This window comes from Quercus suber, unplaced genomic scaffold, assembly GCF_002906115.3.
Source record: "Quercus suber isolate HL8 unplaced genomic scaffold, Cork oak 2.0 scaffold_794, whole genome shotgun sequence".
NCBI classification, from domain to species: Eukaryota; Viridiplantae; Streptophyta; class Magnoliopsida; order Fagales; family Fagaceae; genus Quercus; species Quercus suber.
In genome coordinates, this window is record NW_027070230.1 from 149,173 (window position 1) to 169,883 (window position 20,711).

The window sequence follows — 20,711 nt, forward strand, 5'->3', positions numbered from 1 at the left end:
TGAAAAAAAACCCAAATCCTAGCGAAAAAATTCCAGATCTCGACAACAAAACCCAAATTCAGGTGATATTTCACGTAGATCTAGTGAGATTTTGACTGAATTTGGTGAAATCTCATCGAATCCAGTGAGATTTCCGCTGGATTTGGCAAAATCTCAAATTCCAATGAGATTTTTGCCAGATCTGGGTTTTTGTCACTATTTTCTTGCCATTTTCTCAGATCTATGACGCCAACCAACCTGTCTGCCACCCGTTGAAGGTCTAATCCACATGACCCATCTATTCCGGCGGTTGGCGGTGGTTGATATTTTCTACAACCTGATTCCGTTAAGTCAGTTCCGGGTTGGGCACAAACCCAACCCGTGGACAACCCTAATACTCACAAGTGCTCATTCATTGATTCTAAAATATATTTACAGGTGGAACATATTTCATTTTGACTATATTAGTCACAACTCTCGAGAAGTGAATTTAGGAAATAAATTTAAAATAATAGTTTTTCCTCATGATACACTCGATCAAAAGTTAGGTTCATGTACTTACTCAAAATCGGCTAATACAAAATTGCCATGTTAAGAACTTGTGAGCAACACATATCAACATATTCAATCGTGGAGAGACTATTTTATGCTAATTTTGGAGATAGCTGATCAATTGTGATAACATGATGTGGTTCATTGACACCACAACAAGGCGGGATTGTTTCCTGGTGAAGTAATTTTGGCTTCTCTGCTTCCACCATAGGCTCAACGCTTTGAAAGTGTGCAAGAGAGGCGAGCTCATTAATGGACTCTGCAATTTTCTCTGTGCAAGAAACAACATCAAAGCTTTGAGGATGGTGGTGTCATTGATGGATTTCAGATTGTTAGCAGCATCTTTTGATTTTACAATGTGGGGAGTGACTGAGGATGGTGGTGTCATTGCTTTGATTGCCGATGCTAATTCCTTCAAAGCTTTGCCTGATTCCAAGCTCATATTCGTGCATGCCTCTTGAATTTTGCTTCGAAATTCTGCTGGTATCTGTAAGCAATTTATTCCACTATGCATGTTAACCTTTTTTATCTTCTTTTAATTTAAACTTGATTGATTCCTTTGTGCATATGCATTACATTACTGAATTTCAGTAATACGTATTTTCATATAGTGATTATTAATGAATTGCTTTACAATGAACTAAAGGGCAATTATAGGTTTCATTATACTATCAATATAAATCTTACATTGTACACATTTGTTTAGTTTACAATGTAAATTTTACATTGCTGATACAATGTAAACTAAGAATTTTCCTATAAAGAATTGACTAATAATTAATTTGGTATCTTACCTGGATCTCAGAGTTGATGTAGCCATTAAGAGACTCAATACGATACGCACATTGACGCGTTAGGCTTCCAATCTTCAGGTATTGTTTCCAAGGGTGACGGAACCTAAACTGACCATGACAAGGTTCCCATCTAGCAAAATTAGCCTGCAATCATACAATAATGATATAAATGCTGTTCTAATTGTACTTTTTTTTTTTGGATTTGGAAAGATAAGAGTGAGAGAGAGTTACTTATTTCTTCTTACTTACCAAGCATTCTTCGCTCTGTTTTGAGTAGAGGACACTCTTATAGTCATCCATAAATGTATTGTTAGACTCTTTACTATCCCCTGGTACTTCGAAGTATACAACACCAAAACCTGTAATTTGAATTTTACTAATTAAAACAAGTAAATTTACCAGTCACCACAAGGCAAAAGGTACAATGACACATATGTTAACGTGCAAAATTTTCTATTTAATGCACCAATTTACTATAAACATACCTTCTAAGAAGCTCCCAAGTTTTTCAAGGTTTGAAGCGACCAGATTGTGAAGATCATCACCAGCCCATACAGGGAAAACGAAAAGGCAAATAAATACAGATGTAGAGCTACCAATGAGGATTGTGGACACCCTCTGATGTGCCATTTCTAGTATCTCATCTTCCCGGTAACCAGATATAGATACCAAACAAAATGTCAGCATAAATATGAGGAGACCATAATCGTATCTCGCTTTCAATTGAGGAAAGAACCGCACAAATGTCACTACTCCAGCTGCATCATACCCATTTACATCAAATTCACAATTTGTGACCAAAAAAAAAAATTTTAAATAGAAAAAAGAAATAATTGTATTATTATTTAGGCCCTAACAATATATTTTGTCGTAATTGTATTATTATTATTATCATTTTCTTGGCACGAATGAGTTTCTTACCAAGTAAAAAAACAGAGAGCCCAAGGAGTATGGGCTCACCTTTCTCTCCAGCAAGACTTGCTAGGTAATGAGCACCAAATCCTAGAGCCCCAGCCACCAATGTAGCCAATCCTCTATTTAAACCTCTTCCGAGTGTTGCTCCTGTATTATAGAAAATCGAAACATTAGTATCCACCAGACTTTTCCCATAATTGACAGGGAAAACAATAAAAAGTGACTCTTATGTCATAATCTTGCTCCCTTTAACACAATGAGCTGAAAATAAACCAAGAAAAGAAATTAACTAACCTACGGAGAATTCGAAGACCACGATAACAGTCAAAATAGCCCACATTGCTGAGTTGCCAAAAGCTTTATAAAGAGGTTCAAAGTAGTAGATCAGCGACACCAACGTTAGAGCCAATCCAAATTTTAGCGAATGAATAATCCTTCTCGGATCATCTTGTCCCAGTTTCTTTATCTTCCTGGCGGTCTCAACTATCTTCGTGCCTAACTTTCCAGACAAGGCCTTGAACCACCCCCAGTTACGAAAAAAAAGTCCTTCATTCTTAATTTCAGATGCCATTTCCATAACAAAATCGTAGCAAGTAAAATTGACAATAGCTTTTTGTACGAGAAATGTTGAAAAAGAATAAAGAAAGCTGGTGTAAACTAATGGTTTTGGCAAGAATATGACTTGGGGGAGAGAGAGCAAAATCAATCACAAATGCAAAGGCAAAGCATGCAGTCTATTTATATGTGTGAAAACCTGAATACTCATTGCTTGGGAAACTTAACAAAGTACTACTGTTTTGGGATAGGAAAACACGTTTACGCGTTATGTTTGGGAAGTTGTAAGTTGTAACATCCCATCACCATTAAAGAATCCCTGAAACTTACATTCATTTCAAAAGAAAAGAAAAATCCCTAAAACTATCACTAGTGGTACTCTAACCATGAAGACATGAAGGAACGGGTGCATTTCCTATTTTACATGTGCTACAGCAGTGTCCCTTCTGGCTATAAGGTAATGGGCAAGATATTTCCTTTTGTTGCTTTGTCTTTTATCTCGTAAGAAATTGAAGGAAGAAAAACCCTCTCGCTTTATGATGGTTGGTGATAACTGATCATAACTAGCTATATATGCCATTGCCTGGTTGCCACGAATCATAAGCTTATCTGTATCCCATTACTTAAAATCTGTGGAATGATTATGTAGCTGTACATCTTTTCTATTGGTAGGTTCTTTTTTTATGAACTTTTGGTAGGTACTTGTTCTAACATCGTCGTCTTTAGTGAATTTCTTTCTGCCTAACATATTTGTACATAGTACACATGTTGTAAAACTCTTACTTGAATTGTGAAAATCAATTTAATATGACCTATTCTCGTATTGTTTCAACTTCTACATCACTAGTCCACGTGGGACTCCATCATGCTCTCGCACACATGGCTCATGACGCGCATGGCCCTACTAAAGAGTAGGGCCTTGCTCTAATATCATTTGTAAATTGTAATACCTTGGGCCTTCAAGTTTAAACGACCGGCCTAATGGAGAAATGTGTGCCCATGAGTTATAAACTTGTTTTTTTTTTTTTGGTTAAAAGGGAATTTCATTCAACTAAAGAAGCACAGCAACATCAGAGTTAGGACAAATCCTAACATGATACAGACCATACAAATCCGAAAGATAACAGTCACGCAAACAGGGAGGGGGGGCATTGTAATACATTATATCAGCATCAAGCTGTTTGTTTCCTACTCTAGCAAGACCATCAACACAACTGTTTGTTTCCCGGTAGCAATGCATCACTTTAACTTGCGGAACTTGGGAAATTAGGAGCCTGCAGTCAGCCACCATAGCAGAATTTACAGCGTTAGTATTGCTAGAATCATTCATCAAATTAGCAATAATTTTAGCATCCAACTCAATTTCTAGAGCATTGATTTGAAAATTTTGACACATGATCAGACCATCCCTCAAGGCCCAAAGTTCAGCTAGGAAACTTGTTGTGGTTCCAATATGCCTAGAAAAAGCATGAACCCATAAACCTGCATCGTTTCGGAGAATACCCCCACCACCTGACATACCAGGATTGCCTAGCGAAGAACCATCAGTATTAAGTTTAAACCATCCCCTTTGAGGCCTCTCCCATCTGATGCGCTTTTCAACTCGAAGCTTGCTGGCAACCATGTTCTGAGCACAAAAAACATACTCAACTGCTCTTTGGATGATTTCTTTATGGATTGCTTGATTAGTGGGTAGATTTTTGAAAACCACCCTGTTTCGGTGCTGCCATATTATCCATATTCCAAAGGCAAATAAAATGTTCCAAGGGATTTGAAGGTATCCAGTCCTTTTCTCTAAATTGCAATTTTTTTCCAACCATGCACTAGTATTAATAGAGAAAAAATCAGAGCTGAGTTCTCCCATTCCTAAATTTTGCCAACAATTGGAGGCAAAGCCACAATCCCTAAGGAGGTGAAGGATTGATTCAGAATCTAGTTGACATATAGGACAAATAGTAGAGATAGGGATACCTCTCGAAGCAAGACACTCCCGAGTGGCTAAGCTGTTATGGGAACACAGCCAAATGAAAGATTGGATCCTCGGCAACACCTTGAGCTTCCAAATCCATTTACCATTAAATGAGATTTGATGATTACTCTGATTGCTTGCCAAGAGATAGGCACTATTAAGATTAAAAACCCCATTAGAAGTGGCAGCCCAAATAAGTCTATCCTCCTCATCAGCAACACAGGCACGAGGCATGGCTTGAATCTCTAACTCAATCGCTGATGGTATCACCATAGAAATTTTTCCCCAATCCCAACCATTCACTGCAGCAATATCCCCAACTCTCATCTCTTCTTCCCCTCTGTTGAGAGGCCCTTGGATAAGCTGTCGCAAAGGGCCATAAGAGGTCCAATTGTCCAACCAAAATCTTAAATTGCTATCCCGGCCAAGGCTCCATCTTGTGCCCTCCTTAAAGACTTCCATCCCTTTCTTCATTCCTTTCCAAATACGAGAACTTGGGAGAGCATTCTCATTATTGGAAGCAGCCCTTCTAGGAGATAGGTACTTGCTCCTCATAACTTTTGACCATAGGGCATCCTTTTCAGTATAAAGTCTCCAATTCAACTTAGCTAGATAAGCTAGGTTCTTGCCTTTGGCAGTTTGTAAACCAAGACCACCCTCCACCACAGGCCGAGTCACTTTGTTCCAGCCCACCCAATGCATCTTCCTCCTTTTACCATCAGATCCTCAGAGGAAATTTCTGTTCAATCTATCCAAACTATCAAGAATTCTTGTAGGAAGGAGAGTAGTTTGCATGACATAGGAAGGAATGGCACTAGTAGAGGCTTGAATAAGGACTCTTCTACCAGCAAAGGAGAGGAGGTTTGCCTTCCAACCAGCAAGCTTTTGGTTAACATGGTCCAGCACAAAGTTTAAGTCTTGATTAGAAGACCCAGCATGCCTCATTGGAAAACCCAAGTAAGTGCCCAGGTTTGGAGTTGAATGGAACCCAAGAATTTCACAAAGAGCATCTCTATGATCTCTATCTACATTAGGCGAGAAAAATACTTTGGATTTGGTGGAATTTATCTTCTGCCCTGAAATCATGCAAAATTCATCGAGAGATTCTCTAATACTAGTACAGTTGATTGTATCTGCCTTAGCAAAAAGGAGAAGATCATCAGCAAAAAATAAATGGGAGAAAGCCGGGCCACTAATCAAGGCTTTCACTGGTTTCCAAACTTTCTTGGAGCATTTGTCCTCAATAATTCTACCCAACACCTCCATGCACAATATGAATAGGTAAGGAGAAAGTGGGTCTCCTTGCCTAATACCCCTTGAAGGGAGAAATGGGTCAAGGGTACCACCATTGAAAAGGATAGATGTGGAAGCCGAAGATACACAGCTCATAATGAGTTGGATCAGCTCCGAAGGAAAATTTGCCGCAATCAGAACATTTCTTATAAAAGACCACTCCAATCTGTCATAGGCTTTTTCTAAGTCGATTTTAATAACCATGTAGGCAGCACTTCCTTTTTTCCTACTGATAGAGTGAATAATTTCCTGGGCAATAATGGCATTATCCACACCCTTCCTGCCTGGGACAAAAGCCGTTTGGAACGGAGAGACAAGCTTATCCAAATAAGGTCTAATCCTAGCCACTATAATCTTTGTTATGATTTTATACACTGTATTGCAAAGGCTGATGGGTCTGAAATTCCCAATGGTTTCAGGACCCTTAATCTTTGGAATGAGGGCAATGTAAGTTTGGTTGAGGGGCAATGGAACTCTTTTCTCTATAAAAATATTCTTGATATTGTCTGAAACAGAACTGCCTACCAGTGGCCAAAACTTCGGGAAAAAACCCGCATGAAGACCATCGGGCCCTGGAGCCTTAAAAGCCTTTAGAGACCATAAAGCATGGCGGATTTCCTCATCTGTCACTGGAAGATTGATGAGTTGGGCCTCCTCAATGGAAAGATGAGGGTTCTCCAGGTCAAAGCCAGGAGCTGAGAGGGAGGAGATATCCAGCTTAGTAGTAAAAAGCTTCAGGAAGCTACTACGAACAAATCCCATGACTTCGGGGATATCATTGATCCACTCACCTTGGGAATTTTTCAGGTTTAGAATTTTGTTATGCTTCCTTCTGATGAGAGTAGAGACATGGTAGAAGGAGGTGTTGCGATCACCTTGAACCATCCAGTTGATACGAGATTTCATAGCCCAAAGCTCCTCTTCTTGGTTGAGAATTAGCGAGAGATCTATCTGGAGCTTCTTTTCGAGATCGATAAGAAAACTGGAGGGTCTATCCGCCATGGCTTTTTGAATGCCATTCAAGCATGCCAATATCCTTTTCTTTTTAGCAAAAATATTGCCAAAGTGGGTCCTGTTCCATACTGTGACCTCTCTTGTAAATCTTAATATGGATTCATTTAAATCCGAATGGTCTGACCAAGCACTACGAACAACATTAGAGATGGAGTCATCAGACAACCAGAACCTTTGAAACCTGAAAGGTCTCTTAAGCTTGATATTGGAGTGAGGCTGAAGCTCTAATAGCACAGGGCAATGGTCAGAGGAACATCTTGGAAGATGGGTCACTTGAGCTTCTGGGTACATGACGCACCAATCAGGATTTGCAAAGTATCTATCCAGCCTCTCTTGGATGAAGGTGGTGAAGTCCTGCTTATTAGTCCATGTGAATCTAGGCCCCTGGAACCCAAGATCTGCCATGCTGCACATGTCTAGACATTCTTTAAATAGCCTAGCTCTAGAGGGAATAATAGGCCTACCACCAAACTTTTCATCATTAGACAACATTTCATTAAAATCCCCAGCTATCACCCAGGGGAGATTATGATTATTTGCAACAGTAACTAGATTATTCCAAAGTAAACATCTCTCTCTAAACCTAGGACTAGCATACACAGCAGTGAAAATCCAGTTAAGGTTAGAGGATCTAACCTTTACAAAGGCATGGACCTCCTGTTCTGTGCTAGCGAGGTTAGAGATTTCCACTCTGTCAGTATCCCACAGAAGCCACAGGCCACCAGTGAACCCAAAAGTATCCGTGTGAATAACTCCTTGGAATGGCAGCTTGTCTGTGACTTCTTTAGCTCTGTCACCACCTAGGCGAGTTTCCATCACTAGTCAATGGGATTCCACCGCGCTCTCTACACATGTGCCCTTGTATACACACAACTCAAGAATGCATGGCTCCACACTCTAAAATGATTAGTCAAGTTACAATTAAAACTTCTCATGATCCTTTATATAGCCATAGTTTAACCAGTAAATACTTGATGTGAGATTCAACACACACCCACGCATTACAAATTCATAATCTAAGATATTACAATTTGATCTATGATGTCTTTGATTCTAGTTTTCTAGCAAACACGCTGAGAATGTACATATCTAGGGACAGAACCATTAAAGGACTACCCGCGGGGGGGGGGGGGTGTCATAGCCATGGACGGAGCTATGGTTGGACTTGGGGAGCAATGGTCACCCCCCCCCCCCCAAATTTTTTTTAAATATTATTATATATATGGGTACTAATTTTAGCAATTTTGTTTTATGAAATTACAATTTTGCCCCTTTAACAATATCATTGATTTTTTTAAGAGTATTGTTATAGTTACAAATTTAATTTTCTACAACATTTTCACAAATTGTTAAGATAACAAATTCTTATAGGTTTGCATTTGGGCCCACCACTTACATTATTTTTTACTTACCAATAACCACTTATCACATTAGTAATTTGTAAGAAAAGTTTTTAACTCTAGCATTTTCCTCATTTTAAAGACCAAAAAAAATTATAGATTTAAAATATAAAACAAAATATACAAGCCCAAAAAAATTTATCCAACAACAAAAATTACCAATAGTAAAACTAAAAAAAATTAAGTCTAGTCACCCAATTTTACTCAAATCAAACAACCTGACTCTTTAAAAAATTTTAAAAAAAATAACTTTTTTCTTACCCAAGATTAATGCACACATCAAAAAAAAAATTTAATTAAAAATTTAAATATTTAAAAAAAACCCTCAGCAACTAAGCAACAACAAAGTCAGAGGCCAAAGTCATTGCACACAACCAGTAACGAAACTACCCCCTCTAACTCTAAGTTCTAGCTCCGTCCCTAGTCATGGCCCCTCTAAAGCTTTAAAAATATTTAAATATGTATATATCAAAGTTTGGGTGAAAAAACATTATACTTGTCTCTCTAAATTTAAAAGTTTCCCTAAGGATTTTTTTTGAATTGAAAGCTAATTTTCGGCCAATTCTACTTTGTTTTCCCTCCTTCCTCCTTAATCCAAACAAGTCACAAAGCCTGTGACTACAAATGGAAACAGAGTGAGTATGGGAAGGCCTCCAAAATGCATAATGAAACCTTCAAAATGATTAAAATACCCTTAAACCCTTTAGAATGATAAAAACAACACTTAAATCTTCAAAATGACCAAAATACCCTTAAAACCTCCAAACTTATCAAAATACTCTCGAATCTATCAAATAACCAAAATTCCTCCAAACTTTTCAAAATGAATAAAATAAACATGAAACCTCAAAAAATAACAAAAATACCTTCAAAACCTCCAATATAACTACAATACGTGTAAAGCCATCAAGATGAGAAAAACGTTACTTTTATTATACACCAATCACAACAGTCAATATCAACAATTGTAAAAAACGTTATGTCCCTGAACTTATTAATTTCTTTAACCCCCTTAAGATGAAAATTTCATGTATGTTCTTGTGACAGTGAAGTTCTTGTGGCATGTTTTTTAAGCATGTGTGTGTTGCGAGATGTATGAGCCCCAAAATACTAGCCTATTACTTAGATTTACCTCCAACATCATAAGAGAACCTCGTTTTCATTCACATCAGAGTATTATAGATAAGATACAAACAAGGCATGTATTATCATCTGCTATGAACACAATGGTAGAGTGAGTTTAGACCAGTAGTTCACAGTATATGCTTAAATCAGTAAGAGGTGTTACGTGGGCAATCTGTTTGGCAGCTATCTCATCCTTGGATAATCCACTAATCACTGCCACATTTTATCAATTATTTCATTGGGGTCCTAGCACCACATGGAAAAAATGTGTCGTATTAGTAAAAATTATTTAATACAACTACATGCATCACTTTATGCAGAGAATTCCTGGTGAGCATATAAGAAAAGAACTAAGCGATGTAGAGACTCTAACCGAAGAAAGAGTAAAAGTCGTTATAAGAAGATTTTTGCACGACTTGAAAGAAAATGCACTTGAAGGCAATGGATGGCCATTGACGGTGCCGGCTTATGGCATGTCCAAGGTCACCCTCAATGCCTACACTAGAATTCTTGCCAAGAAGTTCACTAACATGTGTATCAACTGTGTTCATCCTGGCTATGTCAAGACAGATATAAACTGGAACACAGGGACAATGAGTGTAGAAGAGGGAGCTAGAGGCCCAGTTATGCTGGCTCTTTTACCTGATGGAGGACCTACTGGCTGCTATTTTGATCGTACTGAAGTGGCTGAGTTTTGATTCAGTTGTTTTCCAATTGCACCATGTCCAGATTTAACTTCTGCTACTTGGATTCTGTAAATTTTGGATAAGAGCTACGTTTCTTTTTCTATTAATAAACTTAAGAAGACAAAGATGAACCTGTCTTTATATTTGATAAGAATTCTTTTTTCCTTTTATAAACATATTTGATAAGAATTAGATTGTATTGGTTTTAGCTTTGGAAAACAAGAAATACATAATATGGTGTTGTTGAAGAACTTCCCACTATTCTCTTCAATTTTGAAGTGAATCTTACAGCCTATTTGGCCAATTTGAAGTGGAGAGAGAAGGGGAATAGAGTAGAGTTGGCTGCAAATCTCTGGCCAACTCTACTCTATGCACACTCTGAACTGAAAACTAAAAGCTATGAATAATCAATTGGGAATCAAGCAGATTTTTAATGCTCAAATTGAAAAAATTTGAAGAGATTTTTCTGACTCTGCCACTGTCAGTGGTAATGAACAGATGATAGAAAAAGTAAGGACCCGGCTTCTATCCAGTGGAAATTTCCACTGGACACGTCCGGATTCGGACACGTGTCCAAGAGTGGACACGTGTCCATCATCCAACGTGTCCAGTGGAAACTTCCACTGGACACAAGCTGCTCCCAAAAAGTAAAAGAAAGAAATTAAAGAAATGAAGAAATGGGCAATATGATAGTTTTGCTGAAACCAATATTACGTTTGGAGATATGATTTCAAATTAAGGTATTTGAAGAACAATTACTAATATAAATTATTGGACAAAGTTTAGTTACAAAATTAGTTGTAACCTTAGCTACAAAATTAGTTGTAGCAACCTTACTCAATATTATTAACATTACTACATATTTCGAAAATCTAATCGTTGGATTGTATGTTCTATACGTTCCTAATACACATGTTAAATTTTATGCCAATCGAATATTATTTATTACATAATTTATAAGATTATATTTTATGCATAATTTTAAACTACAAAAACTTGCAATTTAAACAATTTATTGATAACATAGCTATTGATATTTAATTTTCTAGAAATTTTACAAGCATTGAAGATACAAGAAGATATAAGCATGAATTTTTTTTTTTTTTTTTTTTTTTTTTCTGTTGTGGACTGGTGGTGGTGGTTGTGGCTGTGGCTAAGGAAAAAGATTGGAGATTTGGGTTTTTTTTTTTTTTTTTTTTTTTTTTTTTTTTTTTTTTTTCTGTGGACTGTTGGTGGTGGTTATGGATGTGGAAAAAGATTGGAGATTTAGTTTTTTTTTTTTTTTTTAATTTTCTTTACTTATTCTTGCTGTGGACCGGTGGTGGTGGTTATGGTCGTGGTCGTGGTGTTGGTGGTGGTTGTGGTTGTGGTTGTGGCCGATGGTAAAGGTATTTGTGGTTAGTTTTTTTGGGTAGTGATATATATTATTTTATTGTAATGGTTATATTATTTTATTGTATTGAAAGGTAAAATAGATTCACTGCTGTAACATAATATAGCTAAAATAAATAAAATAAATTTTGTTGATACTAAATAACTAAAATTATAGATCTATTACTGTAGATGCTCTAAGAAGCTGTTCTTATCTCGAAAATCTAACGTTTTCTAAGACTTTTATTGCAGTTATATTGCGTTCACTGGGATAGAAACTGTAAATTTTTATGTTGCGTTAAGATTTGTTCCGGCAGGTACTAGACCTGATGATATACAGAAGCCTAGTAGTCTAGGCGTAATTTGAGGTCTGACATAGACTCAAATACCTTTGAAAAAAGAGAAAAGACAAAGAATGGTACGGTGTATTTCGTAAATGTTCTGGTGCTTTGATTTTTGGTTAAAAGGCATTCGCATTCAAACGAAAAAAAGAAGGGTTACAAAATTACAGCTGCCATACGGACAGCAGCTAGTCTAGCATAGTACAAATCATTATTATCCTTTGCAACTAAAGTCTCAAGTTCAGCAGTGAAAGGAAATTAAAAAAGGATTTTACTAATCTTCCTCCATTGCACTGCCCATTTTGCCAGCCAGTTGTTGGCTTCTCTGAATACATAGGACACTTTTACTTGAGGGAGTAATTTTTAAGCCCTCTTTAAGTACGAAGAATCGTATATTTTTTTCTCATATTTATCGTGAAATTTATTTATTAAATTTATGATAAATTTACTATAAATGTTAAAAGATAAAATATCATTTTACTATACTTCAAAGCTATTTAAAAAATTTCTTACTTAAGGAAGCTTACCTAGGAGAAACTTGCAATCAGAGAGCAGGGGAGCATAGGCAGCTGGTGCTTTGATTTTTGTATGGTACTTAGTTTGTCCTCGTCTCAGAAGAACTAGTGGGGTCACCAAAAAAAAAAAACGTATAGACCCTATTGTTGAGAACAGCCCTGCGTCTGTGAAGAAGAAGCCCAAGCCCACTGTGTCTGTGAAGAAGAAGCCCAAATATGAAGAAGAAGAATAGTAAACGCGCCGTTTCACTTAATATCAAACGCAACGTTTTGTTTTACTGAGGCTTGTTTTGTTTTAAGTAAAACTGTGCGTTTGGTTCTATTCAAAGGAATGTTGGATTAGGCGCAAGATTTAGTTGGAGGTTTAGCTTAACAGTTTTAACAACCTCCTGCATTTTCGGGAGTTAGATCTGTATAATGTGGGCAGTTAACTTAATTAATCTTGTGTATATAAAGTGCTCTGTGAGCCTTACTGATCATTATGTAATTCACTATTATAATACTAGTTTCCAGATTCATCTTCTCTCTCTCTGCTTCTTTCTTTGACTTTCTCTCACTTTCTCAGATATTTTCTTTTCTAAGTTTCTTGCCGTGATTGTTGACTTCTGTTCACTATTGCTATTCTGAGTTTTTCTTCACCTATATGGCTATTAGTATAGTGTGTTGTTTAAGTTTTATTCCAAGGGAACTATTTGCGGCAAAAAGTAAAGAAACAAAAATATTATGACTATTCTTATATATATATATATATATATTATGACTATATGTGAAATATATAAGATGGATATTTTTAGCAGTTTCCCTTCTGGCGAGGTACCATTATAAGTTTTTTTTTTTAATTTAAATTATTTGATTATTGAGTAAATGGTACATATAAAATTGTTTTAAGTGATATCTAAAGATTTTAGAAGAAGTGCTTGAAAGAAGTTCCTTTTGGCATGGTTTTTGAAGGTAAGTAACCTTATCTTAATTGAGTTTTATTTTGCTTATATTAATGTATTTTTAACTACTGAAAATTATTTATAATTGTTAGAATTTTTATTTCTATTGTATTACTAATTTCAAGTAAAAGATTATTACAAATATATTTTAATACTGAGTATGTGATTTTTATATACATGCTTGAATAAGATATATTTTTGTTAGAAACTATGACTTTATATATATGATTATGGACAATTTGGCTATGAATTGATTTTGATATCCAGCCAATAAAAGTTATTAATTGATACTCTAATACCCAGCCAATGAGGATTATTTATTGGTAGCTATTTTGGACGCTAAGCAGCTGTTCCTATCTCGATAATCTGACATTTTCTAAGACTTTTATTGCAGTTATATTGCATTCATTGGGATAGAAACCGCAGATTTTTATGTTGCGTTAAGATTTGTTCTGGTAGGTACTAGACTTGATGATATACATGGTGTGTTTGGATTGAATTTATTATTGCTGAAAACTGAAAACTGAAAATATTGTAGCAAAATAATTTTTAAATATGTGAATAGTACCGTAGGATTTATTTTTAATATTTTTTATTACATAAATAATGTATAAACAGTATGTAAACAGTACATGCACTGTTCATGCACAAATTTTTTTTTTTTTTTTTTGTCTCCCAGAGTCAAACAATACGACCCAAAAAAAAAAAAAAAAAAAAGGAAAATGCGTTTGCTGAAACACAAACGCGAAATCCAAACCTCACCACAGAAGCCTAGTAGTCTAGGCGTACTTTGAGGTCTGACATAGACTCACATACTTTTGAAAAAGAGAAAAGACAAAGAATGGTACGGCGTATTTCGTAAATGTTCTAATGCTTTGATTTTGGTTAAAAGGCATTCGCATCCAAACAAAAAAAGGATGGTTACACAATTACACCTGCCATACGGACAGCAGCTAGTCTAGTATAGTACAAACCATTATTATCCTTTGCAACTAAAGTCTCAAGTTCAGCAATGAAAGGTAATTCAAAAAAGATTTTACTAATGTGTGTATTTTTATTTTTAGAAAAGTTTTTTGAAAATTAAAAAAATAATGATAATTTTTTTAATTTTTAAAAAATATTTTTAAAAATAAAAAGTTTAATATGTATTCCAAAGATACACATTAACTAGACCCATTTAAAAGTAGCAAAGTTTTCTTCAATTGCATTGCCCCATTTTGCCAGCCAATCCGCATAGTTGTTGGCTTCTCTAAATACATGGGACACTTTTACTTGAGGGAGTAATTTTTAAGCCCTTTCTAAGTATGAAGAATTGTATTTTTTTTTCTCATATTTATGGTAGAGTTTATTCATTAAATTTATAATAAGCCTACCATAAATGTTAAAAAAAAAAATATCATTTTACTATACTTCAAGACTACTTTAAAATTTTTCTACTTGAGGAAGCTTGCCTAGGAGAAACTTGCAATTAGAGAGCAGGGGAACACAGGCAGCTAGTGCTTTGATTTTTGTACGGTACTTAGTTTGTCCTCGTCTCAGAAGAACTAATGGGGTCACCAAAAAAAAAAAAAAAAAAACGTATAGACCCTATATGGCTATTGTTGTAGTGTGTTGTTTAAGTTTTATTCCTAGGGAACTATTTGCGGCAAAAAATACAGAACAAAAATATTATGACTAATCTTTAAAAAATATATATATATATATATATTATGACTATATGTGTAAGAAAGAGGGGATTATTGTTAGGCTTAGTGAGGAGATAGAATTTATATAGATAAATTAATTATAGTTTAGAAATTTATAAGATGGATATTTTTAGCAGTTTCTCTTCTGGCTAGGTACCATTACAAGTTTTTTATTTTTTTAATTTAAATTATTTGATTATTGAGTAAATGGTACATGCAAAATTATAGGGTGTTTACTTTATAAGCATACAACAGTTGTTACGTATTTATCTTTATAATTGGGTTCGAGGCGTGACATAGCTAGACTCGTTAATTAAGCCAGCTAGGAAGACTTAACTCTCTCTAAAACACAGTTCATAGATTTGGATTTAAACCCTTTTGCCTCAATTCCATTAAAATAATCTACAGATTTGGAAATTTAACAAACTAGAGTTGGAATCTTTTATGAAATTGGCTGGACTTATCCAATGATTTTAAGCTCAGGACCAATTATAGCTCCCTAGCTAGAACCACCGCCCACAACCCCATATCCCCTTCCCACTTTGGGGCATCTTTGTCACGTTGTTCATAAAAATTGTGACATACTTGCAGTGTAAAAACTATATAGTTCCATTCAACATTTATCACGTATAAATAGACATTTCCACAAAACATCAAGATCGGAAACCCCTCTCTCTCTCAACCAATGCAATCTTGCATTTTTCAACCCATAGCAATGAATATTGCTGCTCCAAATATTGAAAATGCTGGACCTTTCACTCGTGCATGTGGATGGCACAAGCTATTGCCTAATAAGATAGTCGAGATGGCAAAGAAGATTAAGAAACTGGGACAAGATGATCCACGGAGAATTATCCATTCGCTAAAAGTAGGACTGGCTCTCACATTGGTTTCCTTATTCTACTACATCCAACCACTCTATGTTCGTATTGGCGAAAATTCAATATGGGCTGTCATGACAGTCATTCTTGTCTTTGAGTTTTCTGTTGGTAAGCTTGCAACTTATTTACCATGATGTGTATAAACCAATTTACGGTATAACAGCTTCAGAATTGGAACTAACAATTCTATTTGCGACGTTTTCTTTTTGATTTTTTCCCAATCTTCTGTAGGAGCAACTCTAGGAAAAGGCTTAAACAGGATGCTAGCAACGTTGTCAGCAGGTGCGCTAGGTGTTGGAGTTCATTACCTAGCAACTCTCTCTGGTGAGAAAGGAGAGCCCATTGTACTTGGATTCTTCGTCGCTATGATAGGTAGCATGTTACAGACAGATTGTGATAATTTAATGTTATAGTTCAAAATTCTCAAACTCATTAGAGGTCTAATGCATATATGCAGCTGCAACAGTAACATTTGTGAGATTCTTTCCCACAATAAAGGCGAGGTATGATTATGGGTTGCTCATATTCATATTGACCTTCTCTTTAGTATCTGTTTCGGGTTACCGAGAAGATAAGGTGCTACACATGGCCTATCAGAGGGTAAGCACAATCATCATGGGTAGTCTTATCGCTATTGTTACATGCATCTGTATACGTCCCGTTTGGATTGGAGAGGAACTTCAAAATCTAATAGCTAACAACATTGAAAAGCTTGGGAATTTCTTACAAGGTATATATTTCATGCCCCATATATAAAAATCATGGACACTTCAAAACTTAAGTCATATTTGTCTTGGACACGTCCATTTCAAATATGTCAAGAACAAAACACTCTTACACATGTGTCCATAATGGGACATTCTGGCATTTTACCCCCTTTTATTTTTTTAATTGACAAAATGCCCTTGTTTCGAAACTATATAGGTGTGTGCCCTTATTTCGATACTCGATGACCCTAAAATCGAGTTACTTAAAGTACTCGATTGGTTTAAAATCGAGTTATGCCTGATCAAACTTTAAAAAAAAAAAAAAAAAATTCATGAAACTCGAGTAAATGGAAATCGAGTTCCAAAACGCCACTATAGGGCTTAAAAACGTCACTATAGGGATTAAAAACACCGCTATAGGGCCACTAAACCTAGTATTCACACTTATAAAAAAAATTTTCCAGAAAACCACCACTATAGAGATTAAAAAACGCCGCTATAGGGCCACTGAAACCTGGTATTTACAGTTATAAAAAAAAATTTCTAGAAAAACGCTACTATAGGGATAAAAACCGCCGCTATAGGACCATTGAAATTTGTATTCACACTTATAAAAAAAATTTTCAAAAAAACGCCACTATAGGGTTTAAAAACGCCGCTATAGGTCTCCCTGAATATGGGGCGATCACACTTGTAAAATTTTTTTGCATGGAACTCGATTTCCCGAAGCTCGAGTTCATGCAATTATTTTTTTTTTTTTTTTTTTTAAGTCTGATCGGGCATAACTCGATTTTCTACGAATCGAGTATTTCATTGAAACTCGATTTTAGGGTAATCGAGTATTGAAACAGGGGCATATCCTTATATAGTTTCGAAATAAGGGCAAATTGCTAAATAAAAAAAAAAATTAGGGGCAAAAGGCTAGAATGTCCTCCATAATGTATTGGGAGGAAAAAACATATTTATGTTTTTGAAGATTTAAACAATTTTTATTTATTAAGTTTAACTTAGAATAAACAAAAAATATTTCTATTAATAAATAAAATATACCTATTAATTATTTTTTGTAAACCGACTCATGTCCTAATTCTTCAAGAATTACCTTGTGACTATGTCACATGTCCTGTTCGTGACCTTAGTATATAATTACTTTCCATTCTCTTTTTTGCTGTGGAGAATCATTATTGACCAATACAAAGTTATAGGATTTGGGAGCGAATTCTTCAAAATATCAGAAGATAGGCAGCCCTTGAGTGATATAGCATTTGTTCAAGGGTATAAAAACCTTGTCACTTCAAAAAACAATGAAGAAACTATGGTGAGTATAAAATTGTCACCCTAGCCCTCTTGTTTTCACCTTAAAAAAAAAAAAAAAAAAAAATTGAAGTTATTTGAATTCCATGGCTACTTGACTTTTTCTTCTTCAATTTTTTTGTAATTATTTTTTAATTTTCAGGCTAATCTAGCAAGATGGGAAATGTGGCACTATCGTTTTGGGCTCTTTCATCCTTGGAAACAATATGTTAAAGTTGGAACCCTAACTCGGCAATGCGCCAACAAAATTGAAGCTCTTAACAACTACCTTAACTCTGAGATTCAAGTAAATCATCAATACTCAAATTTTTAATGGATAATTTATTTCACACAAGTCATTATTGTTAGGACATATGTGATTCAATGTTAGGAACATATGTCACTATTTTATGTAATTGGTTAATTTTTTAACAAAATGCACTTTACTTATAATTTGGTAGATCTAGGATGTGTTTAATGCTTCAGGAAACAAAGTTTCAAGTTCAAGTGTTAAACCCATGCAAGTCTGTCCAATAATCAAGTGAGAAAGTGCTGGATTTTAAAACTCGACAGCTAGCATCTATCGAGGTTTAAAAGCTGCTGAAGCCCGTGGCTCGACAGCTAGCTCAATAGATAGCTATCTATCGAGGTTTATAAAACTCAGTTTTTCAGAATTGTTTTTCATTCAATCCATGAGTATATGTTTAGGCTTTCCTTTCTCATAACTCTAAACATATATAAGGATTATTTTAAGAGCCGTAAAAGGTTAAAAAGTTGCATAAGAGCACAATTCCACAAGTGTGAAGAAGAGTGTGACCGGAAACCTAGTTTGCCCCAATTCTTCTTCCTCTTGAAGAAGCTGCTGTGTTTATACACTATAGGGTTTTGTGACCAAGCAACTTCATGATCTTCATCGTGTGATAAACAAAAGAACTTTACAGTCAACATCCTTCTCAAGTGGGGATCAAGTCACGTATTGGGATCCGTGCAATTGGTTAGTCACATACTGGTATAAGGTATTAAGATTCCTTTACTTGTAACCGCTTGTTTTGATAATAGTGGATTCTCGGGGGTGGTAACCTTAAAATCACCCCGTGGGCGTTTTTGCCATGTAGGTTTTTCCCATTTGTAAACAAATCATCGTGTCAATTTAATTTCTGCTGCATACTTAGTTATTTGGTGATTTGTTTATGCTACCATGCACTTTGCATGTTAATTTGATTAATTAATAAACTTGGCTAATTAATCGATTAATATATCACAAAGAGTTAATACATTCTTGGTCTATCAATTATGTATAGAAAACTCTTCTGCAAAGATTATGTAGAAACAATTATGTATACTCTTTTTTTTAATCATTTCTTTATTGCTGAAGTGTACTCTCTCTCTCTCTCTCTCTATCTCTCTCTCTCTCTCTCTCTCATATATATATATATATATATAATTTTCTATTATTTATTTTGATCTCTCTCTCTCTCTCTCTCTCATATATATATATATATATATATAATTTTCTATTATTTATTTTGGTTTTTGCCTCCCTCTAACACAAGGGTGGAGGGAGGGGGCCGGGTAGACCCTTTAAAGATTACCACCCCCCCTCCCAAAAAATGTTTCCCTTCATAATTTAATTTTCAATAACAGTACCTAATTACAAATAAGTTCACATATATTCCAAATAGTGTAAAACAAAATTGTTAATCTTCTGGTGTTGGTTCTTATTTATATATAATTGCAATGATAACTTTGTCTCAAGAATAAACTTATTTTCACTTGTAGTTATTTTTATTCGCTATCTGTTAAAGTCATCGTAATATATTATTAAATTTGTTATATGATAATGAATTATTGTTGATTGTTTTCTTAGGCGTCATTTATCACATTAAATTTATGAAGTGATAACTATATATTTATTTCTATTCTTTAATTGAAAATATTTTTGTTTATTTTTTTTAAAAAATATGACAAAACTTTCACAAATTTCTTTAATAACTCAATAGGTAGAGTTAATTCACTTACCTATGTTTTGCCATCCTCACAGACGCTCAATGAGTTCGGACGCAAAATTCAAGAGCCAAGCACAAAAATCTGCTCAGAATCTGGAAAAGCTCTTAGGGAATTAGCATCAGCAGTCAAAACAATGAACCAACCAACATCAGTTAATGCACACATTGAAAACTCCAAAACCGCTATTGAAAATCTGAAATTCATGCTTGATACATACCATTTGGAAGATGCTGATCTCCAAGAGATCATACCATCTGCAGAAGTTGCTCTAACTCTAATTGATGTTGTACCATGCATCGTGAAGATTGCCGATGCAGTTCAAGAATTAGCCTCCCTTGCACATTTCAAGACTCCGGCCACAAGAGTGTCCCCATAACAACCATATGTATGTGCTCCATCGATCAGAGAATTGCTGCCACTTTCTGATGGTTTATATTCGATCTGTTGGAGTTAGTGGATTTTTCTATTAAGTCCAACTCGGGAACAAGAATAATATTGGCTTTTGATAATATAAGAAGCTCGATCTAATCCTTCAGCTGTGAAATGCTCATCTTGAGGGGGGAGTGTTACTATTAGTATAATAATGGTACTAAAAACTAGAATGTTCAAATAGCGTATAAAACACTATGAACATTTAGACCCCCAATTACAAAATTATCAATTCAAACTTAGGTTGCATTTGGTTCGT

General features: G+C 35.3%; 3 protein-coding genes across 3 annotated transcripts; 2 read left to right on the top strand and 1 right to left on the bottom strand.

Annotated features, from left to right (window-relative positions):
* Window positions 1–456: 456 nt before the first annotated feature.
* Window positions 457–3,312, bottom strand: LOC111988995 (aluminum-activated malate transporter 2-like). Its single transcript, XM_065767341.1, is given in 7 exon segments — window positions 457–823; window positions 826–1,018; window positions 1,326–1,469; window positions 1,575–1,684; window positions 1,811–2,083; window positions 2,247–2,387; window positions 2,535–3,312. Coding segments are annotated over 7 exon segments (1,344 nt in total). The 5' UTR covers window positions 2,818–3,312; the 3' UTR covers window positions 457–623.
* A 6,586-nt stretch (window positions 3,313–9,898) lies between these two features.
* Window positions 9,899–10,294, top strand: LOC136064897 (short-chain dehydrogenase/reductase 2b-like). Its single transcript, XM_065767338.1, has one exon. It carries the CDS (start codon window positions 9,899–9,901, stop codon window positions 10,292–10,294), a length of 396 nt encoding a protein of 131 aa, XP_065623410.1.
* Window positions 10,295–15,850: 5,556 nt separating this feature from the next.
* LOC112039636 (aluminum-activated malate transporter 8) lies at window positions 15,851–20,399 on the top strand. Its single transcript, XM_024072520.1, has 6 exons — window positions 15,851–16,124; window positions 16,248–16,388; window positions 16,474–16,746; window positions 17,929–18,041; window positions 18,180–18,323; window positions 20,058–20,399. Exons 1-6 carry the CDS (start codon window positions 15,851–15,853, stop codon window positions 20,397–20,399), a joined length of 1,287 nt encoding a protein of 428 aa, XP_023928288.1.
* The last annotated feature ends 312 nt before the right edge of the window (window positions 20,400–20,711 follow it).

What these genes read in the sequence shown, in the direction of transcription:
- LOC136064897 (XM_065767338.1), top strand. Translation starts at nt 9,899, where the DNA reads ATGCATCACTTTATGCAGAGAATTCCTGGTGAGCATATAAGAAAAGAA.
- LOC112039636 (XM_024072520.1), top strand. Translation starts at nt 15,851, where the DNA reads ATGAATATTGCTGCTCCAAATATTGAAAATGCTGGACCTTTCACTCGT. An exon ending in TGTCTTTGAGTTTTCTGTTG is followed by an intron (nt 16,125 to 16,247) that starts GTAAGCTTGCAA and finishes AATCTTCTGTAG; the next exon opens with GAGCAACTCTAGGAAAAGGC. An exon ending in ATTCTTCGTCGCTATGATAG is followed by an intron (nt 16,389 to 16,473) that starts GTAGCATGTTAC and finishes GCATATATGCAG; the next exon opens with CTGCAACAGTAACATTTGTG.